General features: G+C 42.1%; 1 protein-coding gene across 1 annotated transcript in view; it reads right to left on the bottom strand.

The window, feature by feature from the left end:
• The window catches only part of LOC115206551 (melatonin receptor type 1B-B-like), a 60,005-nt gene extending 50,862 nt beyond the window's left edge, over positions 1-9,143 (bottom strand). The window contains exon 1 of the mRNA XM_029773667.1: positions 8,753-9,143. Coding sequence (XP_029629527.1) covers positions 8,753-8,981 — 229 coding nt within the window. The 5' untranslated portion in view covers positions 8,982-9,143. The remainder of the gene's footprint in view (positions 1-8,752) is intronic.
• Positions 9,144-21,738: the final 12,595 nt, after the last annotated feature.

Raw genomic sequence — 21,738 nt, 5'->3', positions numbered from 1 at the left:
TCTGAATTTATAGCACTCATTCTGAAGGTAAGGCACTCGCTCTGAAGGTAAGGCACTCGCTCTGAAGGTAAGGCACTCGCTCTGAAGGTAAGGCACTCGCTCTGAAGGTAAGGCACTCGCTCTGAAGGTAAGGCACTCGCTCTGAAGGTAAGGCACTCGCTCTGAAGGTAAGGCACTCGCTCTGAAGGTAAGGCACTCGTTCTGAAGGTAAGGCACTCGTTCTGAAGGTAAGGCACTCGCTCTGAAGGTAAGGCACTCATTCTGAAGGTAAGGCACTCGCTCTGAAGGTAAGGCACTCGTTCTGAAGGTAAGGCACTCGTTCTGAAGGTAAGGCACTCGTTCTGAAGGTAAGGCACTCGTTCTGAAGGTAAGGCACTCGTTCTGAAGGTAAGGCACTCGTTCTGAAGGTAAGGCACTCGTTCTAAAGGTAAGGCACTCGTTCTAAAGGTAAGGCACTCGTTCTAAAGGTAAGGCACTCGTTCTAAAGGTAAGGCACTCGTTCTAAAGGTAAGGCACTCGTTCTAAAGGTAAGGCACTCGTCTTCTGATTAATGATGTATTCTTTACCTCACGTTAGTCTCATTCCAAGCGTCGTAAATTGTTGGTTATCTGCACGAACCCAGTCTTCACTATGAGTCATCCATACATCAATTGTCTTAAAATCATTTATTTACTAACTAGGTAATTCACAGAAAAGCATAACAAACAGTAGATATGTTTACAAGGAAATGATAGAATGTGCCCTAGTGGGCTAAACCTTTGAAACCTCACTCATTCGGGAACAATTGCAATCAATATTTTTATTCTCTCTCTCTCTCTCTCTCTCTCTCTCTCTCTCTCTCTCTCTCTCTCTCTCTCTCTCTCTCTCTCTCTCTCTCTCTCTCTCTCTCTCTCTCTCTCTCTCTCTCTCTCTCTCTCTCTCTCTCTCTCTCTCTCTCTCTCTCTCTCTCTCTCTCTCTCTCTCTCTCTCTCTCTGAATTCCTAGCTGCAGACTAGTAATTAATATCAAAGACTTGTTCTTATTCTGTCGGTATTGCTAGTCTAAGAGTTTAACCACGTGGTACTTGTTCTCAACTTGCCTACCTGTTTAAATAAAGATAAAATAAAAAAAAATTAAATTGTCTCTCATGAGTTTCACAAAATTGTAGCAAACGGACCAGTTCATAGCTGGATTCTTTACCGATCTTTTATACCTTCTCCAGAACCTGAATATTGTTCGGTTGTCAAGTTCTGTGAGGTAGAAGAAATTCCTTTGTGTGGTCTATGAAAATTCACTCTGCCTCTATACTCTGGCCATGAGGAGAGAATCTCCTCAGAGGAATTTACGACCTCTTCTTACAGAGCCTGGTGTCAGGAGTATAGAGGTCGGGGGATGGTGCATAGAAAAGGGCTGGAGCAGAAGGAGGGGGTCAACTGTGCTCGCTGTACCCAAAGAGGGCAACGTCATGACACACTCATTCTGTTTTAGTTGCTCCTGCTACTCATTCTGGTAAGGTAAGAGTTAAGGTTAGGGGATACAGTGCCTTCAGAAAGTATTCATACACTTTGACTTATTCCACATTTTCTTGTGTTACAGCCTGAATTCAAAATGGTTAAAAAAAAAGTCTAAAATGTTTTTAGACATTTTTGCAAATGTATTGAAAATGATGTACAGAAATATTAATTTACATAACTATTCAGACCCGAGTCCATACTTTGTAGAAGGCTCCTTTGGCGGCAATTACGGCTATGAGTCTTTCTGGGTAAGTCTCTAAGAGCCTTCCATACCTGAATTGTGCAACATTTGCCCATGATTGTTTTCAAATATCTTCAATCTTTGTCAAATTGGGTGTTGATCATTGCTAGAAAACCATTTTCTGGTCTTGTCATAGATTTTATACCAGACTTAAGTCAAAACTGTAACTCAGCCCCTCAGGAACATTCACTGTCTTCTTGGTTAGCAACTCCAGTGTAGATTGTGTTTTAGGTTATTGCATGGGCGCTACATTAGTTTTAGAAGTGGGGGGGACATATTTATTTTTATATATAACTTTTTATCCAGTCAGATAAACACTCCTAACAGCCTACCCGACCGCTCAAAAGCGCACGCATGGTTCTAAAGCACACCGTTGCCTCAATTTGTATCACATTCCCCAGTGAAAGGTGCGCCACTGGGTTATTGTCCTGCTGAAAGGTGAATTCATCTCCCAGTGTCTGGTGGAAAGCAGACTGAACCAAGCATACCCATAACATGATGCAGCCACCACTATGCTTGAAAATATGGAGAGTGGTACTCAGTAATGTATTGTTGGATTTAACTCAAACATAACACTTTGTATTCAGGACAAAAGTTAATTGCTTTGCTACATTTTTTTGCAGTATTTCTTTAGTGCCTTGTTGAAACAGGATGCATGTTTTTGAATATTTGCATTCTGTACAGGCTTCCTTCTTTTCACTCTGTCAGTTAGGTTAGTATTGTGGAGTAACTACGCTGTTGTTGATCCATCCTCAGTTTTCTCCTATCACAGCCATTAAACTCTGTAACTGTTTTAAAGTCACCATTGGCTTCATGGTGAAATCCCTGAGCGGTTTCCTTCCTCTCCGGCAACTGAATTAGGAAGGACACTGTATCTTTGTAGTGACTGGGTGATTTGATACACCATCTGGGTTTCTCTAAGCTATATGGAATTGCTTTAAGATCATACTAAGGATGATTTAGCTATTTGATTTTGAATTTTAAGACCCCTTGAAGTATCAATAAAATATATTTACAAATTAGCCGGAAAATGACATTTGGCCTAACTGCTATTTGGTCATACAAATGCATTGAATAACAGATTAATTACATGGAACAATATATAGTCCCCCTCCCAAAAATCTAAAGGAAGTTTGTTCTGAAGTGTTTGTCCTATATCTGAGAGATATAAGAAATATCAGGAAACCTTTTGCAGATTATTATTATACGTTTTTTTTTACATGTATTTAACCCGTTACTTTTGGCACTAAACAGTCTCCATATATACTTTCATTAAAAAAAATGGAACTGCTCCGGGGACATTCAGACGAGTCTTGTCATGCATGTGGGCATCCTAGAGCAGACCATCATGTACCTGTTCGTGAGAGTCTCACCTTTCCAAAGAGGGGTCAGATTAGTGTGTAGCCCAAACTGTTCATACGCTACAGAAAGAGGTTGGCACATTCACTATACCGAGACACTTGTGGGGGTTCCGATGCTACAGACAATTTTGTGATGGAGATCTGTTGTTTTGTACTGGATGTGTCTCAATCCACCCAGCTCTAACTTTGTCACCTTTCACCGCAGATGTGTTCCACATCGGCAGATGAGGTGGATTGAGACACATCCAGAGCAAAACAACAGATCTCTATCTTAAACAGACAGATGTTTACTATGCTAATTAGATTTCCGGTGGGGTGCTGACATCGTCTCTAGGGGGTTAAAACAACCAACAACAACAAAAAACTGTCTCCACGACTGGGATCAAACACGCAACCTTCTGATCCTGCATCATGGAATTACGCATTCTGAATGGTTAAGGTAAGGGATGGATAAACATTTACTGAATTGGTACCTGGAGGAAAATAGGGGAGGGAAATGCTTTTTCAATTTCAGTCAAGAGGAGGGTTTAGTATTTTTTAAATCTAGTCCAGAGGAGGGTCGTGTAATTTGTAATTGATGAAATGTCAATATTAGGCTATATATCGATGTGCGCCCGATGCCGTTCCTAATCTTTGATTCTTCGCTGGGCACACAATATCAAGTGCGACAACAGGCTATTTAGTGTGGTCTCAATCAAATGATCCATAGCCTATAGGTTATAGACTACGAAGTGCATACTTGGAGAAACACAGAGCAAAGTTACATTTATAAGATAGATGCTGGGATGGTATAAATACAACCAGGCTATATTACACTGCAATTGATATTCCAACCCTGAGCCCTGCTCTGCTCTTGCTGATGAAACACGTTGTTTGTGCTACCTATCTAATGGCGGTGCTGTGTACGCCTATGGTGGCAGTTCAGAAGGAGAGTCAAAGGCTTCTTCCGAAAATACTTGTCGATTAGGTGTAGTCCAAAAAATGTTGTGCGCGTTCTGTTCAGTTTGAGAAGGAGAGCGCGAAGATGAGGAGGACCCGAGGTCAACTTTCATAGCTTGCTATAATTGCTTTTATTAAAAATAATATGTTTCTTGCCCGTGATGTATTTATCAGAGTAAGACAACAATAAGACAGATTCGAGTAATTTACATTGTGGTGCTGAAACTTGAAGCAGCAGCCGCAGCACAATCAATCAGAAATCGACAGCTCATGGTGCAGAAAGTAGTCAAATTCGAGTAGGCATAATTCATTTCAACCATCTTCATTTTAATTACACTTTACTAAAAACAAGAGGGCTTTGTGTTGGAGCCGATTTCGTCCTATTTAAGAAATAATGTTTGACAGACTAAATGTCGCTATAGAGGCTGCTATATCTACAGATTTGTCAGTAAATTCCTCCACCCACCATGCACTCTTTGAATAGCATACCTCCGTGTCAGTGAAGTGCAGGTAAGTTAAAACCAAGACTCGAATTTAGGGGATGGGAGAGGGTATGCCATAGCCCTACCTTTTATTAAGGAAAATGGCAAAAAGCCATTTAAAGAAAATGAAACTGAACCATTATATTGTAATGAAACAGGCAGGGAGCAGGTCTCGAACCCTCGACCTTCTAGCCCGAAGTCCAGCGCGCTATCGACTGTGCCGCAAAAGCATACTCGTCCGGTAGAGTCGATTATCGCGTTTATAAACCCAGGGTCGTTACACTATAAAGTGATCTATAATGGCGCTTTGGTCCGTGCTAGAAACAATCTGTAAAATACACAGGAAAGACGTGACTATGACGATGTATATGGCGATATCATTGTTTCTTTCTTTGACATTCAGAGACTGAGCTACAACCCTCTATAGCCGAGGAGACAAAACATGTACTTTGCTTGGGAAGTAATCTAATTATGTCACTATCAATTGATTAAACTATTCACTTTCTGTACAATAGAAGAGGTTTAAACCCAGAAGGCTTTTAGGGAAACAATTGTGACCTCTCGTTGGGTTAAGCCGTGGAAGAAGAGTAGCCAGCCGGCTTACATTTTTCTGTGTCAGTAGGCCTACTTTGTCTGGGGTGGAAAGGTATAGGCCTAACTTTTGAAAGTACCTTGCTCAGATTCCTAATGTCTCAGATGTGTTATTTGCAAACAGGGACAGTTTCGTTGCAAACAATACACACTGATTCGGCATTGGAGAAATATGATGAGATGAACACGTAGGCCTGTCCATTCTTAGTCTGTAATTTCGGTAATTTGTGTGGTATTAAAAAATATTCTGCTAATATGTAAAATGACGTAGAATTGCATGAAATGTTTATAAATACTATTTTTTTTCTCGGCAAATACGATGATACAGTACAATAGAGTCATGCAATACTTTTACTATAAAGGAGATCCTTCCACACCTACTTTTGTCCACGGTCGTCTGCGAAAAACCACAACATTCTGCCACCCCCCCTCAAGTGTCCAGGAAGTGTTCGGGTAAAATATATATTTCTCATTTCAGAGGTCCGATTTTCTCCATGCAACCCTTATTATAAATAACGTTACTTTTCTAAGGGTTAAGGTTTGGGATAGGGTCAAAACAATACGTTTAGGCAGTTATTGCAAAAGGTTTAAGGTAAAGGTTAAGGTTTGGGATAGGGTTAAAACGAAAAATAAAAAAACTCTCCACAACTGGTATCAAACACGCAACCTTTTGATCCAGAGTCATGGAACAAGCCAATCCACAAGCAATTCTGTTTTATGTGTGTGTTGGGCGGTATTGGTGCGTGGGTAAAATCACTGGGGAAGCCAAGTCAGGAAAAAAAAGCCATATTACAACCTATTCATTGTGATAATTGTGTTGTTTTCTCTATAAACTCTTAGTTCATATGCCTTTGGACCGTGATATAGAGGCCTAAAGCCGAGACAATAAAAAGACACAGTGGCAGAATAAATTCAACCACACCTTTGCTTCATCACAAAACCGGAGAGCACAAAGCATATCGCATGTAACAAACAGTTAATGTTTCCGACATTTTCAGACCACTAAACAACTATTGATTTAGAACCACAGAGAGTCACCGCAAATCACAAAGAAAACAGGAGCTGCCTCCACTATTCCAGCAACATTTCCACTTCAATATTTCGACACCATCAAATCATCTATGCTTAGTCTAATACAGTAACAACTAAAAGATACCCAAAACAATTTAGTCCAATCAACGTAAGCTAAATATGATGTGGCTGTCCATGGTTGTGGGTTTTTGTGTGCGTGCGTGTGTGTACGTGCATTCATTCAAGTAGAACTAACATGTTGACTCATTCTACTTGTAGAGAAACGCCAATGCCATCCTTCTCTCTTCCATGTTAACAAAACGGTCTACAGTACATGCTTACAATTTTTGTTGCTCGCTAGTCTAACTTCCTTTCATTGGCAACGTTAACTTACACATAGGTTGTAAGGATCGGACCCTTCATCTCAATTTCCGCCTAAAATGACATACCCAAATCTAACTGCTTGTAGCTCAGGACCTGAAGCAAGGGATATGCATATTCTTGATACTATTTTAAAGGAAACACTTAAGTGTGTGTATATGTGAAATGAATGTAGGAGAATACAACACATTAGATCTGGTAAAAGATAAACAAAAAACATGCACTTTCTATTTTTATTGCATCATCTTTGAAATGCAAAAAAAGGCCATACATTGACATAGGAAGTTGGGTGTAATTTAGATGTTGTCCATAAGAGGGCATCAGTGTGTGTGCACAGTTTCAGACTGATATATTCAAGAATATGAGATCTATATAATATTTTGTATCAAGTCCCTCACGAGTTTGCCCAAATGCACCCAAGTGGCCGAATTGGTCAAGTGATACATTTCCAAGTACATAATCATAGAGAACATACAAAAATGGTATGGTAATATTATTATTTTTAAATTAGCTTCCCTACATAAAAGGTACTACTAGCCTTCACACCTCTAGATGGCCGGGCCAGTGTGGGTGTGGAGCCAGAGACAGCAGAGGGGTCAGACTGGAGGATCAACACCTACGTTTGAATGAGTGGAGGATGGCGGAGTCTCTACCACTGTTGTTACTAAATGTACTGAATAAGACTCACATAACTTTCAATCTTTTACCCAGATTTTAGCAGAGATGCAGACAAACATATTTAGTTTCTTTTAAAAAAGAACTACGAGTTAGTAGGACACAGACATCTCAAGAGGTATGCTTTGATATACATGTATTTTTTTACATAGAAATAAGCATAATGATTATGGCTCTACATTGCAGGAAAAAGCTGTCCCCTCTGATTTTTAGGGTACATGACGCCCCTGGTAGATGATGCTTCTGAGGAAGAATAAAAGCAAGCGAACCGAGGACTTATAAATAACGACTGGGACTGCTGATAAAGTGCCACAGAGAGAAGGGAAACAGAGAGCGGGTACGGAAGGTCGGCCATTGGCTCCAACCTCCCAACAGTCAACACCTGGACCATGCCGTAAGGGCAGAAAAACCGGGATTTGAGCACTCAGTATTGGGCAAAACAGACTGGAATTAACCAAGGGTATTAAAACTATTCCCGGTCCCTGCTTTAAACCCCCAAACCATCACAACTAAATGTGCATTCTGTTTTCAAACATATATTCCAATATTAATCAGTAACCTAGATAACAGCTACTAGACCACCGTGAAAAAGCCAAACAAAATAAACCCATTGTAAGTCACCCGTATGGGCACATAATGCGTTTGCAACAATAACACGGCTGTCGGTGTGTTGGAGCGGACTTCTTGCCGCTCTGTTTGGATACCCCTGGCGGGAATCCATCATTTTTATACTGTGTTCTCTTTTGCATTTCCAGTATGGACTCGGCAGGCATCGGCAGGCATATGAAAAAGGTTTGCAAAACCCACACTGGAAATAAAAGTTTCGGCCCCGGTTTATGCACACACAGAAAAACATGGCTATTTATTTATTCAAATAAATAAATAAGACAATACATCTAAAAACAATTATGATCAATATTGAATAAAACAAACGATTAATGCATAAACTACAGGTCTATCAACAATAAAGCAAGCTAAACAAAAGAATCCCACGGGATTGCATTATTTTACCCTCTTCATAATCTATGCAATTTATGCGTAAATTGTTTGGTAGGAATTAAGTGGCTCCATAAAATCTGAGAACTGCCTGCAGAATCCTCACAAGTGACTGATGAATGACTGTCAAATCATTGCCATAGGTTATTAAAACACATTACAGACAATAGGACATAACATTTTCCCATAACAAAAAGTTATTAAAACTCAAATCGTCAACATTCGATACAATCTTAATTTTATCTGTGCATAAAGGGAATTAAATCCTTTTGCATAGGAGGAATACGTTCACTATTTTCAGCAGTCTCATTCATATGTGGAGTCTTCTTGCATGTAGGCTTATTGGTGTGAATGAGACCGCTCAGGGATTCAGATAAGGCACGAGAACGAAATCGTATTTTCAGAATCTCTCCTTATCATTGCATTTAGAATATATCTATTGCATTGGTTGATATGTCAAAGTCATGCCAAATTATTTCAACAATATTAAGGTATAACTACTGGTGCCATCTTTCTCCGTCTCTCTCGCGAGTGAACACACACGCACACACAAAGAGACACAAACAATCATTATCCCCTTACCCGCATTTCTAAGTTTCCGGTTCCTAAGCACTGAAATGATAACCAGCAAGTTGCCCAAGACATCCACCACGGTGGTGAAGATCAGCACGCTGGCCAGTACCGTGATAGCCCATGCGGGACGCGTCCCCAGCCGCGCGTCCAGAACCGTGCGGTTCCTGGTGAACGAAACATTCTCTGGCATGTCGAAAACCTTAGGGCTGCCAACGTATGTCCTCCCTGTCCGAGTCATTCAAACACTGCTGTCCTGGCAAAACAGTGACATGTTGTCGCGGAAGTAGACTTGTAGCCTATTTGACAGCTGAATATGTTAAACGTCGCGGTGGGCGCTTGGTTTCGACTGTCTGTGATGCACACTGTTTCTCAACTTGCTCAGAGTGAGCCGCGCTGTCATCGAGTTGTTTATAACTGTGCCCGCTCTGGCCAGCTGGCCCTAATATCCCCTATCGATCAGATACATGAGAAGGCTCGTGGGTGCTCCGTGCCGTCATTCCAGGCAGCTCATTTACATATCCAGTCGCATATCCAACGCGCCTATCGCTTTCTCTCAACCCTCTTCTCTCTTCTATGCTGGTCGGACCGAACCTTGCCTGCTGTGCTGTGAGCTGCTGTATCTTGCCTCTGGCAAAGTCTGGCTGCGGTCTGAATTATTTGTTTTAAAAGCTGCTCGGAATTGCGAATCCCACCGCGCAATCAGACAAGATAGCGAGAGCCAGACCGTAGGCTCGTATTCAGAAAGAGGATATATCGGGGAGGCGGATTCATCAACTCGTGCTTCGAAACCGAGCTCAGTGAAGCATGCGTTTCATGAGTATTGTTTCGCTCAGGCGCGGAGACAAGCCATTCTTTGATTGGTTTGATTCTGTTTATTCATTAGAAGGAGATTTCTGTCTGTCTGTGCTACGCCTTCTGGAAACAATGTTGTATTACATTGAATTGACTATCATTCGACGACAGATGCTCCTGCTCCGCCCAACCCCTTCACTACAAAAAGTGTCAAGTTGCTAGTATGAAGAGGAGACTGGCTAGCACCACCGGAATGTGTCCGACCCACTGGGCAAAAACTGGTTGAATCAACGTTGTTTCCACGTCATTTCAATCAGAAAATATAATGTGATAATGTTGAAACAAGCAAAAAGTTATCTACATAAGGGAATTTCGTATTTTGTCAATGACATTGTGACTTTTTTGTTGATTTTACGTTAGTTGACAACTCAACCAAATGTAATTCAAAACTAGATGTTTAACAGACTTCTATACCCAGTGGGTATTGGGAGCACCATCTCCTATAATATGAGCTCCCTAAACCAGTTCCAGCATGCTATATTATCACCCCCACAATTATATATACAGTACCAGTCAAACATTTGGACACACCTACTCATAGAAGGGTTTTTCTTTATTTTTACTATTTTCTACATTGTAGAATAATAGTGAAGACATCACAACTATGAAATAATAAATATGGAATCATTTACTAACCAAAAAAGTCTTAAACAAATCCAAATATATTTTAGATTTTAGATTCTTCGAAGTAGCCACCCCTTTGCCTTGATGACAGCTTTGCACACTCTTGGCATTCTCTCAACCAGCTTCACTTGGAATGCTTTTCAAACTGTCATGAAGGAGTTCCCACATATGCTGAACACTTGTTGACTGCCTTTTCTTCACTCTGCTCTTCAACTCATCCCAAACCATTTCAATTGGGTTGAGGTCGGGTGATTGTGGAGGCCAGGTCATCTGATGCAGCACTTCATCACTCTCCTTGGTCAAATAGTCCTTACACAGCCTGGAGGTGTGTTTTGGGTCATTGTCCTGTTGAAAAACAAATGATAGATAGTCCCACCAAGCACAAACCAGATGGGATGGCATATCGCTTCAGAATGCTGTGGCAGCCATTCTTGTTAAGTGTGCCTTGAATTCCAAATAAATCAAAGACAGTGTCACCAGACAAGCACCCCCACACCATCACACGTCCTCCTCCATGCTTCATGGTGGGAACCACGCATGCAGAGATAATCCGTTCACCTACTCTGCGTCTCACAAAGACTCGGCGGTTGGAACCAAAAATCTCAAATTTGGACTCATCAGACCGAAAGACAGATTTCCACCGGTCTAATGTCCATTGCTTGTGTTTCTTGGCCCAAGCAAGTCTCTTCTTCTTATTGGTGTCCTTTAGTAGTGGTTTCTTTGCAGCAATTCGACCATGAAGGCCTGATTCAGTCGCAGTCTCCTCTGAACAGTTGATGTTGAGATGTGTCTGTTACTTGAACTCTGTGAAGCATTTATTTGGGCTTCAATTTCTGAGGCTGGTAACTCTAATGAACTTATCCTCTGCAGCAGAGGTAACTCTGGGTCTTCCTTTCCTGTGGCGGTCCTCATGACAGCCAGCATCGTCATAGCGCTCAATGGTTTTTGTGACTGTACTTGAAGAAACTTTCAAAGTTCTTGAAATGTTCCATATTGACTGACCTTCATGTCTTAAAGTAATGATGGACTGTCGTTTCTCTTTGCTTATTTGAGCTGTTCTTGCCATAATATGGACTTGGTCTTTTACCAAATACGTTTATCTTCTGTATACCACCGCTGATTGGCTCAAAAGCATTAAGAAGGAAAGAAATTGCACAAATTAACTTTTAATAAGGCACACCTGTTAATTGAAACACATTCCAGGTGACTACCTCATGAAGTTGGTTGAGAGAATCCCAAGAGTGTGCAAAACTGTCATGAAGGCAAAGGGTGGCTACCTTGAAGAATCTCTAATATGAAATAAAGTTTGATTTGTTTATCACTTTTTTGGTTACTACGTGATTCCATATGTGTTATTTCATAGTTTTGATGTCTTCACTATTATTCTACAATGTAGAAAATAGTACAAACTTTTAACTGGTACTGTATATGAAAGAGACAAAGACAGACAGAGAGAGACAGAAAGAGACAGAGAGAGAATTTGTGCGAGGATAACTGCAGATAGCACAAGATGAAGCTTAATTTTTCACCCAAGAGACTCACAGCCCCAGAGCATTTGTCACACACGCACAGGTTAAAGTCTCCGTTATCTCAGTTTGAACACCATTGGAGGCAAACGAGGGCAAAGATTATGCTTCTCTCACAACATCAATTTAACGTTATCAGGGCGTGAAAACGAACTGGCATGCCTCGACTATCCTGTAGCGGCCTATCACAGCTAACATAGTACGCGCTCAGAGTAGAGGCTGACATAAGCACTGCAATAACGTCCTCTGGGCACAGTCGAAAGCGTGCTTCCAGACTAGAACTCTGGGTCCTTGGTTGGGACAGAGAGGACAAGTCAGAAATTGGAAACGCATCACTGGTAACTTAGCTTCCATATCCGCTTGTTAAGCTAGCTCAACATGATAAACATGAGCACATTTCCCGCTCGCATTTTACCCAAACTTGTGATTTGTTGGGAGAGTTGTCTATCTGAAGAGGACCCTCCCCAGAGAAATGTATTTCCCCTTTCGAGATGTCCAACATGACATCCTCCCCAGACTTTGTACCATTGTCTAGCTTACGATGCTCCCCAGGTCTAGGATATAGGAGACTATATATTGTTCCATACTGATTTTAAAGGAACGAATTAATTTGGAGAAAATGTCGAAGAGTCACAACACCATTGTTTACAAGATACAGCCCTCACACCATGAGGACACTTGATTTTAGAACCAGGCTACTGGACATCCTTTCATTCCTGCCCACAAGTTATAGTCTAGCTGATCCTCTCCAAATTAAACTTCAACGTGGGGATTTCTAGAGGGTTCTTTTCCATTTCTCCTATATGGTGGCTACAAAGTGTTTCTTGTCTCACCACTGGCAGCCCTGCTGTGTGCTTCTGACTTATCAGCAGCGCCACATGGTATATATGTGTGTTTGCTGTCTAGGGACACAAAGAGGTGAGCTAGTGTGACAGTCACAAGTTTGACTGTGCTGGAAGACGGGTCATACATAGTCTATACATTTCTTCGGTTATTTACCGGCGCCTCCTTCCACCCACTTTCCCGCCTTACTTCAGCCTCAAGGGAGCATGAAGCCTTGCGCCATGTGTTTACATTCTCTGTAGGTCTATTTTTTCTCATGGGCGTTAAGTAAGCCTAGACTACATCAACGGAACTGTTTGATGAATCATATGTAAAAGGTTGTACATTTTAAGGTATGGATCATCAACTAGATTCAGCCGCGGGCCAATCTGTAGATGTGCCCTTGAGCAAGGTACTTAACCCTAATTGCTTATATAAGTCGCTCTGGATAAGAGTGGCTGCTAAAATGTCAAATAATTAGTAGACTGCAAATTGACAGCAAGAAGCCCAAATAGATGTAATGTTTGACTAAAACATAATTTCAAACATTGCTTACATTTGTATACGATTACATGTCTCTATTATGTCCAGACCTGAGCATCCTCAATCTGAGCACCCTCAGGGTGCAGGAAATACACTATATATACAAAAGTATGTTGGGAACCCTTCAAATTAGTAGATTTGGCTATTTCAGTCACAGTATAAAATCAGGCACATTGCCATGCAATCTCCATAGACAAACATTGGCAGTAGAGTGGCCTTACTGAAGAGCTCAGTGACTTTCAACGTGGCACCGTCATAGGATGCCACCTTTCCAACAAGTCAGTTCGTCAAATTTAAACCCTGCTAGGACCTCCCAATTAGCGCAGCGGTCTAATGCACTGTACTGCTAGAGGCGACACTACAAACTCGGGTTCGATCCCAGGGAGACCCGTGAGGCGGCACACAATTGGCCCAGCATCGTCCGGGTTAGGGGAGGGTTTGGCCGGCCCGGATGTCCTTGTTCCATTGCGCTCTAGCTACTCCTTGTGGTGGGCTGGGAGCACGCACGCTGACTTCGGTCGCCAGCTGTATGATGTTTCCTCCAACACATTGGTGCGGCTGGCTTCCGGGTTAAGCGAGCAGTGCGTCAAGAAGCAGTGCGGCTTGGCGGGGTCGTGTTTCGGAGGACGCAAGGCTCTCGACCTTTGCCTCTCCAGAGTCCATACGGAAGTTGCAGTGGTGGGACAAGGCTATAGCTACCAATTGGATTGGATATCACGAAATAGGAGTAAAAAAGCTTCCCTGTCCATTATAAGTGCTGTTAATGTGAAGTGGAAATGTCTAGGAGCAACAACAGCTCAGCCGCAAAGTGGTAGACCACACAAGCTCACAGAACGGAACAGCTGAAGTGCGTAGCGCGTAGTCCTCAGTTGCAACACCCATTACGAGATCCAAACTGGCTGAGCAGCCTCACACAAACCTAAGATCACCATGTGCAATGCCAAGCGTTGGCTAGAGTGGTGTAAAGCTCGCCACCATTGGACTATGGCGCAGTGTAAAGGCGTTCTCTGGAGTAATAAGTCACGTTTCACCATCTGGCAGTCCAACGGACAAATCTGGGTTTGGCGGATGCCAGGAAAATGCTACCTGTCCCAATGCATAGTGCCAACTGTAAAGTTTGCTGGAGGATGAATAATGATTTGGGGCTGTTTATCATAGGTCATGCTAGGCCCCTTAGTTCCAGTGAAGGGAAATCTTAACGCTACAGCATGCAATGACAAAGTGAGATCCATACAGAAGTGATTTGCCGAGATCGTTGTGGAAGAACTTGACTGACCTGCATAGAGCCCTGACCTCAACCCCATCAAACACCTTTGGGTTGAATTGGAACGCTGACTCCGAGCCAGGCCTGATTGCCCAACATCAGTGCCCGACCTCACTAATGCTCTTGTGGCTGAATGGAAGCAAGTCCCTGCAGCAATGTTCCAATATCTAGTGGAAAGCCTTCCCAGAAGAGTGGATTCTGTTATAGCAGCAAAGGGGGGACCAACTCCCTATTAATGCCCATAATTTTGGAATGAGATGTTCGACGAGTAGGTGTCCACATACTTTTGGTCATGAAGTGTACCTCCACCTCCAGCTCCAGGAATGAAACAGAACGACTACCATTCTTTAGGCTAGATTATTATTATGTTTTATCAGCATTAATAGCTATAGGGAAAAACATGGCAGATTGAATATTTCCCTTGACAGGAGACAGGATTGAAGCACAAGTTGTTTTCTCAGTGCCTGCCTGGTGTTGGCGAGCACACGGGCGAGCACACGGGGGCAGAGTTTGATTGTTCCAGTGCATGTCTCGTTTAGAGCTCACAGGCTATGTAATTGCCTGTCTGTTTCTGAGTGAAACCCAAGGTATATCTGCTTTGATGGTAGCCTCACTGGCTTCACAAAGTAGAGGGAATGCGTATGCCTGTGTGCGAGAAAGAGAAACAGGGAGAGGGATTAGGCCTACCCCCAAATGTACCTGGCTGCCTCCATATCCCCCTCTGTGAGAGTGTGTGTGTTTGTTGCATACATTATGTGCTTGTGTTTATCTGTGTGTTTGTGTGTGTCACACAATGTGCATTGTATGTATGCACATGCTCTCTCCTTGTCCTCTAAATGGTCATCTTCCCAATGCATATGTGCTTCGTACAGCTGTGTCACTTGTGTAAATGTCATATGGAGAGGGGTTGTTTTTCCTGACTCCTTTCTCCTATTTTGGCATACGCTCTGCTCTCTCCCTCTCCCTTTTTCAGCACAGCAAATGCCCCAGACACAATTGTCTGTAAAAATAGACCATGTTTAGCAGACCAAATCAGAGCATGGCAGACAAGCCTGTCCTAGCTAAGGCCTTACCAACTCAATGTCAGACTCAACAGTACAGATGGGCAGCCATGTCTATTAGCCAATTGATTAATAGTTAAACACGTGTCCATGTGGCGACTACCCCTCTCAAACTCTTTTTATTTTATATATAATATATATATATATACACATATATATATATATATATATATATATATATATATATATATATATATATACTTAAAAAAAAAATATATATTTTTTTTTAAAACAATAACAACCATTCAAAACAAAAGACCGACAACTATTTATGCCAGGGAAAGAGCTTTTGTCTGTGTGAGTCACCGCCTAACTCACTGTCTGATGAGCCACCATCTAACTCACTGTCTGATGAGTCGATGTCTGATGAGTCAAGTTGATGTCTGATGAGTCGATGTCTGATGAGTCACTGCCTAACTCACCGTCTGATGAGTCAGCATCTGATGAGTCTGATGAGTCACCGCCTAACTCACCATCTGATGAGTCACCGCCTGATGGATGAGTCACTGTCTGATGGGTCACCGTTGATGAGTCACCACCTGATGAGTCAACGCCTAACTCACTGTAAGATGAGTCACCGCCTAACTCACCATCTAACTCACCGCCTGATGAGTCACCGTTTAACTCACCGCCTGATGAGTCACCATCTAACTCACCGTCTGATGAGTCACCGTCTAACTCACCGTCTGATGAGTCACCGTCTAGCTCACCGTCTGACGAGCCACCTTCTAACTCACCGTCTGATGAGTCACCGTCTAACTCACGGTCTGATGAGTCACCATCTAACTCACCGTCTGATGAGTCACCGTCTATCTCACCGTCTGACGAGCCACCTTCTAACTCACCGTCTGACGAGTCATCATCTAACTCACCGTCTGATGAGTCACCGTCTATCTCATCGTCTGGCGAGTCACCTTCTAACTCACCGTCTAACTCACCATCTGATGAGTCACCGTCTAACTCACTGTCAGACTATTAAATAGCCATCCCTAGCCGGCTTACACCCAGTTACGCAACCCTGCGCCTAATATTTATATATTTCTTAATTCCATTCTTTTACTTTTAGATTTGTGTGTATTGTTGTGAATTGTTATGTACTACTGCAGTGTCAGAGCTAGGAAAACAAGCATTTAGCTACACCTGCAATAACATCTGCTAAATATGTGTATGTAACTGTCACGGCTGTCGAAAGGATCGGATCAAAGTGCAGCGTGTGTTTCGTTCCACATATTTATTTAATCCGTGAAAACTATGCAATACATCAAATAACTGAAATCTACAAAATAACAAACCGTGACGCAGAGGAGAAACAAACACTATTCACAAATAATCACCCACAAAAACAGGTGGGACAAACATCAACTTAAATATGACCTCCAATTAGAGACAACGACGACCAGCTGCCTCTAATTGGAGATCATACCAAACAAAACCAACAAAGAAATACAAAACTAGAAACTGAACATAGAAATACAAAACATAGACAAACACCCCCTGTCACGCCCTGACCTACTCTACCATAGAAAATAATCACTTACTATGGTCAGGACGTGACAGTAACCAATACAATTTGATTTGACTTGTCTGATGTGTCACTGTCTAACTCAATGTCTGTTGAGTCACTGTCTAATGAGTCACCGTCTAACTCACTGTCTGATGAGTCACCGTCTAACTCACTGTCTGATGAGTCACCGTCCAACTCACTGTCTGATGAGCACTCACAATAACAATACATGCAGAAACACATCATATATACACACACACACAATACACACAGCTGGCTTGCTTGTTTAGCCAAGCAACTACATAATGTCTATTCTCATTACAACGTTACCTCACGCTACAGATGTAGGATCTTAATTTGATCACCGTGCTGCATGAGAACTTTCCCTAAAATGCAGGAAAGTTTAAATGTGTAGTGTATTTGGGGTTAAAAAGGCTCTTAAGTTAAAATTTCCAGTTAGAAATGTCAGACTTAAATAAAAAAAAATGTCCATTAATAATAATCCACATAATAGTTCACATTTCCTGTTGCTGCAGGATTATTTTCCTAATGCTGTGTTTACATTATATATGGTAGACGGCTAACCGAATGCCATTGTTTTCAGTGACAGCGCGACAGTAAATACTCATTTTTAAATAAAAATGTGTTCTTAACTGGCTTGTCTAGTTAAATTATTATTATTCTCTTTTCTTTAAATACAGTGAATGCCGTCAGCCACCACAGTAGGCAGGACTTGCTACCAGAGTTCAAATATTGAAACTTTTTGTTTACTGAAATCACCATAGCAACACCTACCCTCTTGCAGGCTTGCTTTTCCCTTGTCTAAATGCAGCATAAGGTTGTCAGACTGTCAGTGTACGTGTGCATTAGTTTTTTTTGCTGCGTTAAACATCAGCAGCATCTGATGGAGAAATCTGGGTCCATGCTTACCCCTTGATTGCAATTATTGTCTGACTAAGAAATTGCCCGGTAAAATAAGTACACTTTTGCCACTCCATAAAGCTGACATTTCGCTGACTCTCGTGTTTGATTGGGCTTCAGAGAGCCCTCGACAGACACTTACCCTTAGCATCGCAAAAGAACAAATTAAACAGTAAAGCGTTGAATTGCACTTTCATAAACTTATAAAGGAAATGAAAGTCAGCTCCTTGAAAATGAGCCCTGGATGATAAAGATGTGGGACTCCACTCATGGGTCTGTGCCGTGTTTGTAATGACTCTCACGTCCTAACAAACCACGTCTCACGGTTTTAACAAACCACTTCTCATCGTCCTAACAAACAATTTCTCACCGTCCTAACAAACAACTTCTCACCGTCCTAACAAACCACTTCTCATCGTCCTAACAAACCACTTCTCACCATTCTAACAAACCACTTCTCACATAAACCACTTCTCCCTGTCCGCCTAACAAACCACTTCTCATCGTTCTAACAAACCACTTCTCACCATCCTAACAAACCACTTCTCACATAAACCACTTCTCTCTGTCCGCCTAACAAACCACTTCTCATCGTCCTAGCAAACCACATCTCATCGTCCTATCAAACCACTTCTCACCGTCCTAACAAACCACTTCTCACCGTCCTAACAAACTACTTCTCATCGTTCTAACAAACCACTTCTCATCGTCCTAACAAACCACTTCTCATTGTCCTATCAAACCACTTATCACCGTCCTATCAAACCACTTCTCACTGTCCTAACAAACCACTTCTAACCGTCCTAACAAACCACTTGTCACATAAATCACTTCTCCCTGTCCTCCTAACAAACCACTTCTTTAAAAAAATTGCCAATTTCCCAAGAACCTTGGTTAGCAGCCAGCACATAGCATTACTCTTTTTAAAATGTATGTATTGTCCCTCATCCCTCCATTTCTCCTCTTCCCTAAGTGGTCGTCCTGTTCCATACATGTTTAATGTGAATTTATTTGCATTATATCGATGCTATCCTCCCAATGCTGCCTATTACCGTACCATTACCTCCATTATGTGACTTTGGGGATACTGTTCTTCACAGACCTCTCAGTCACCTGAGGGAAGGGTATTTTAACAGTTAAAAACGAATTGGGTAATATACTGTAATGCTAATATAATAGTCATTAATATCCTCTCTTGTGTTCTATACAGCTTATGGCCCCACCTCCTTGAGAGAGGTCTTTCCCCAGCCCACTGTTAACTGTACAAGCCCTAGTCTCCCCTCCTTTTCTTTGCCTTACCTCTTCCACCCTGTAATGTAGCCATTATAACACATATAAGAGTACCTCCATTTTTACTACACACACACTGTTGTTGGATGGGAAACAAAACATCCCTCTCCATCCAATTAGCAACACAAGAGGAGTATTGGTAAAGCGCTTCAAAATGTCTTCAAATCTAATTTTATTTGTCAAATACACGTGATTAGCAGATGTTATTGCGGGTGTAGTGAAATGCCCTGTTGATGGCCCTGTTGTGTGTGTGTGTGTGTGTGTGTGTGTGTGTGTGTGTGTGTGTGTGTGTGTGTGTGTGTGTGTGTGTGTGTGTGTGTGTGTAGAAAAGGTGAATGCACCAATTTGTAAGTCGCTTTGGATAAGAGCGTCTGCTAAATGACTTAAATGTAAATGTAAATGTAGAACATACATGTTTTATACAAATTTGGACATCCCTGTGTATGTCTCCTGTGTTACATTCTAGTCTATTATTACCCTAATTACCCTAATGAGAAGCGCCTACATATTGCAACGTAGTCTAAAGAACTGTTCATCAAAGCAGATCTCTGTCGACACTCGTGGAAACTGGCGATGGTGTAGTCTACAAACAGACCAAACCCCCTTTAATTTGAATGCAAACACAGATAATGTAACTGAAACACACACACACAGCATAATATCCCCAAGACAACACACACACACACAGCCCACCACAGTTATAATATCACCAAGACAACACAGCCCACCACACTAGCAGGACAATGACTAACCAACAATGTGAAAGGGCTGAACTACACATATGGCCTCAGACTCAACGTTGTATCTGACATATCAGGCCGAATGAGTCGTTGGCTATGATATAATCTCGCCTGCCTTCAAAATGAAAGAGAGCAAAGTTGTTAGGGTTGGTCTTACTGTGCTCTTTCCTAATGTCTGTTTTTCTGCACCTAACCGGGGGGGAAAAAGAGTAGAAGCATTGCACATTTACATTTCAGTCATTCAGAGCAACTTCTATGTCATAATCTATGAATACTTATGTGTAAACAACTTGTTTTCAAGAGCAGAACTGATATGCTTTCATGACCGTGAGCAGTTTATTTCAGAATGTATTCCCTTTTGAGCAGGTGCTACAAAGCACAGACGTGTGGTAGCATTATCGACATACACCAATTTCACTGTAAGCGAGACAAGTTGTACTTTCCATTCTCTGTGGAACCTGGCAATGAAAAATACCATTATAATATGTGCATGCCTGCAATGTAAATGTATTTCAACTAATGTTATGCAAAGCTGAGGAGAATGCAGAGCTCATTCTAATGTGAGTGAGGGACGGGGAAGACGAGGAGCGAGGGATGGGAAGACGAGGAGCGAGGGATGGGGAAGATGAGGAGCGAGGGACTGGGAAGATGAGGAGCGAGGAAGACGAGGAGCGTGGGACGGGGAAGACTAGGAGCGAGGGACGGGGAAGACGAGGAGTGAGGGACAGGGAAGATGACGAGCGAGGGACTGGGAAGACGAGGAGCGAGGAAGATGAGGAGCGAGGGACGGGGAAGACTAGGAGCGAGGGACGGGGAAGACGAAGAGCGAGTGACGGGGAAGACGAGGAGCGAGGGACGGGAAGACGAGGAGTGAGGAAGACGAGGAGCGAGGGATGGGGAATCGGAGGATGAAGAGGAAGAGGGGTGTTAGGGTGAGGGGGAAACTTCAGCTATGAGTGTGTATCTAGATTAACTGGAGAGGACAGGGAAAGACTTGAAATTATATTATAAACTGGATGGTTCGAACCCTGAATGCTGATTGGCTGACAGCCTTGGTATATCAGACCGTATACCACGGGTATGACAAAACATTTATTTTTACTGCTGTAATTATGTTGGTATCCAGTTTATAATAGCAATAAGGCACCTCGGTGGTTTATGGTATAAGGCCAATATACCACAGCTAATGGCTGTATCCAGGCACTCCGCGTTGCATTGTTCATAAGAACTGCCCTTAGCCGTAGTATATTGGCCATATACCACATCCTTGTGTCACTGTAAGGACAGGATAGATCCCACTCCAGCAGCAATACATTTTTACCTTACATAGACACACTTTTGCACTTGAAGACACACAGTCTTGCAGGCACACACACGTAAACATATATGCTGTGAAAGCAAATTGAACGTCACTCACTATCTCTCGATCTGTCTTTATCCGTTTCTTTCTACCTCTCCTTCACTTGTGCCTCATTGCTCACTCTTTTTATCTCTTTGCCTTCTATCTCTAACTTTGTCTGAGACAATAGGACACTATCTCTCTCCTCCACTCCCACACTCCTAGGAGTCTGAAACCCCTTTAAATGACTCTGACCTTCACTCTTGATTCATTCTGTTTCACAGTCGCAGTTGGTGTAGTACACACACCCAACAGATATAACAGATGCAGGGTATACCGAATAATAGAAAGGAGAATACTGTTAAGCACTGTTAAGACATGGCCAAAGTGTCCACGTAGCAACGGTTTGGCCAATGAGAAGCCTTTGTTAGGCAATTACTGATGAATGACTGTTTTTCTTTTTTCTTTTATTTTGTATTTATAATTTGAAGTGTGTATTTTCTGTAATT

This window comes from Salmo trutta, chromosome 13 (genome assembly GCF_901001165.1).
Source record: "Salmo trutta chromosome 13, fSalTru1.1, whole genome shotgun sequence".
Classification (NCBI taxonomy): Eukaryota; Metazoa; Chordata; class Actinopteri; order Salmoniformes; family Salmonidae; genus Salmo; species Salmo trutta.
The sequence above is the reverse complement of the archived record's forward strand: the minus strand, read 5'-3'. Positions and strand labels throughout refer to the sequence as shown.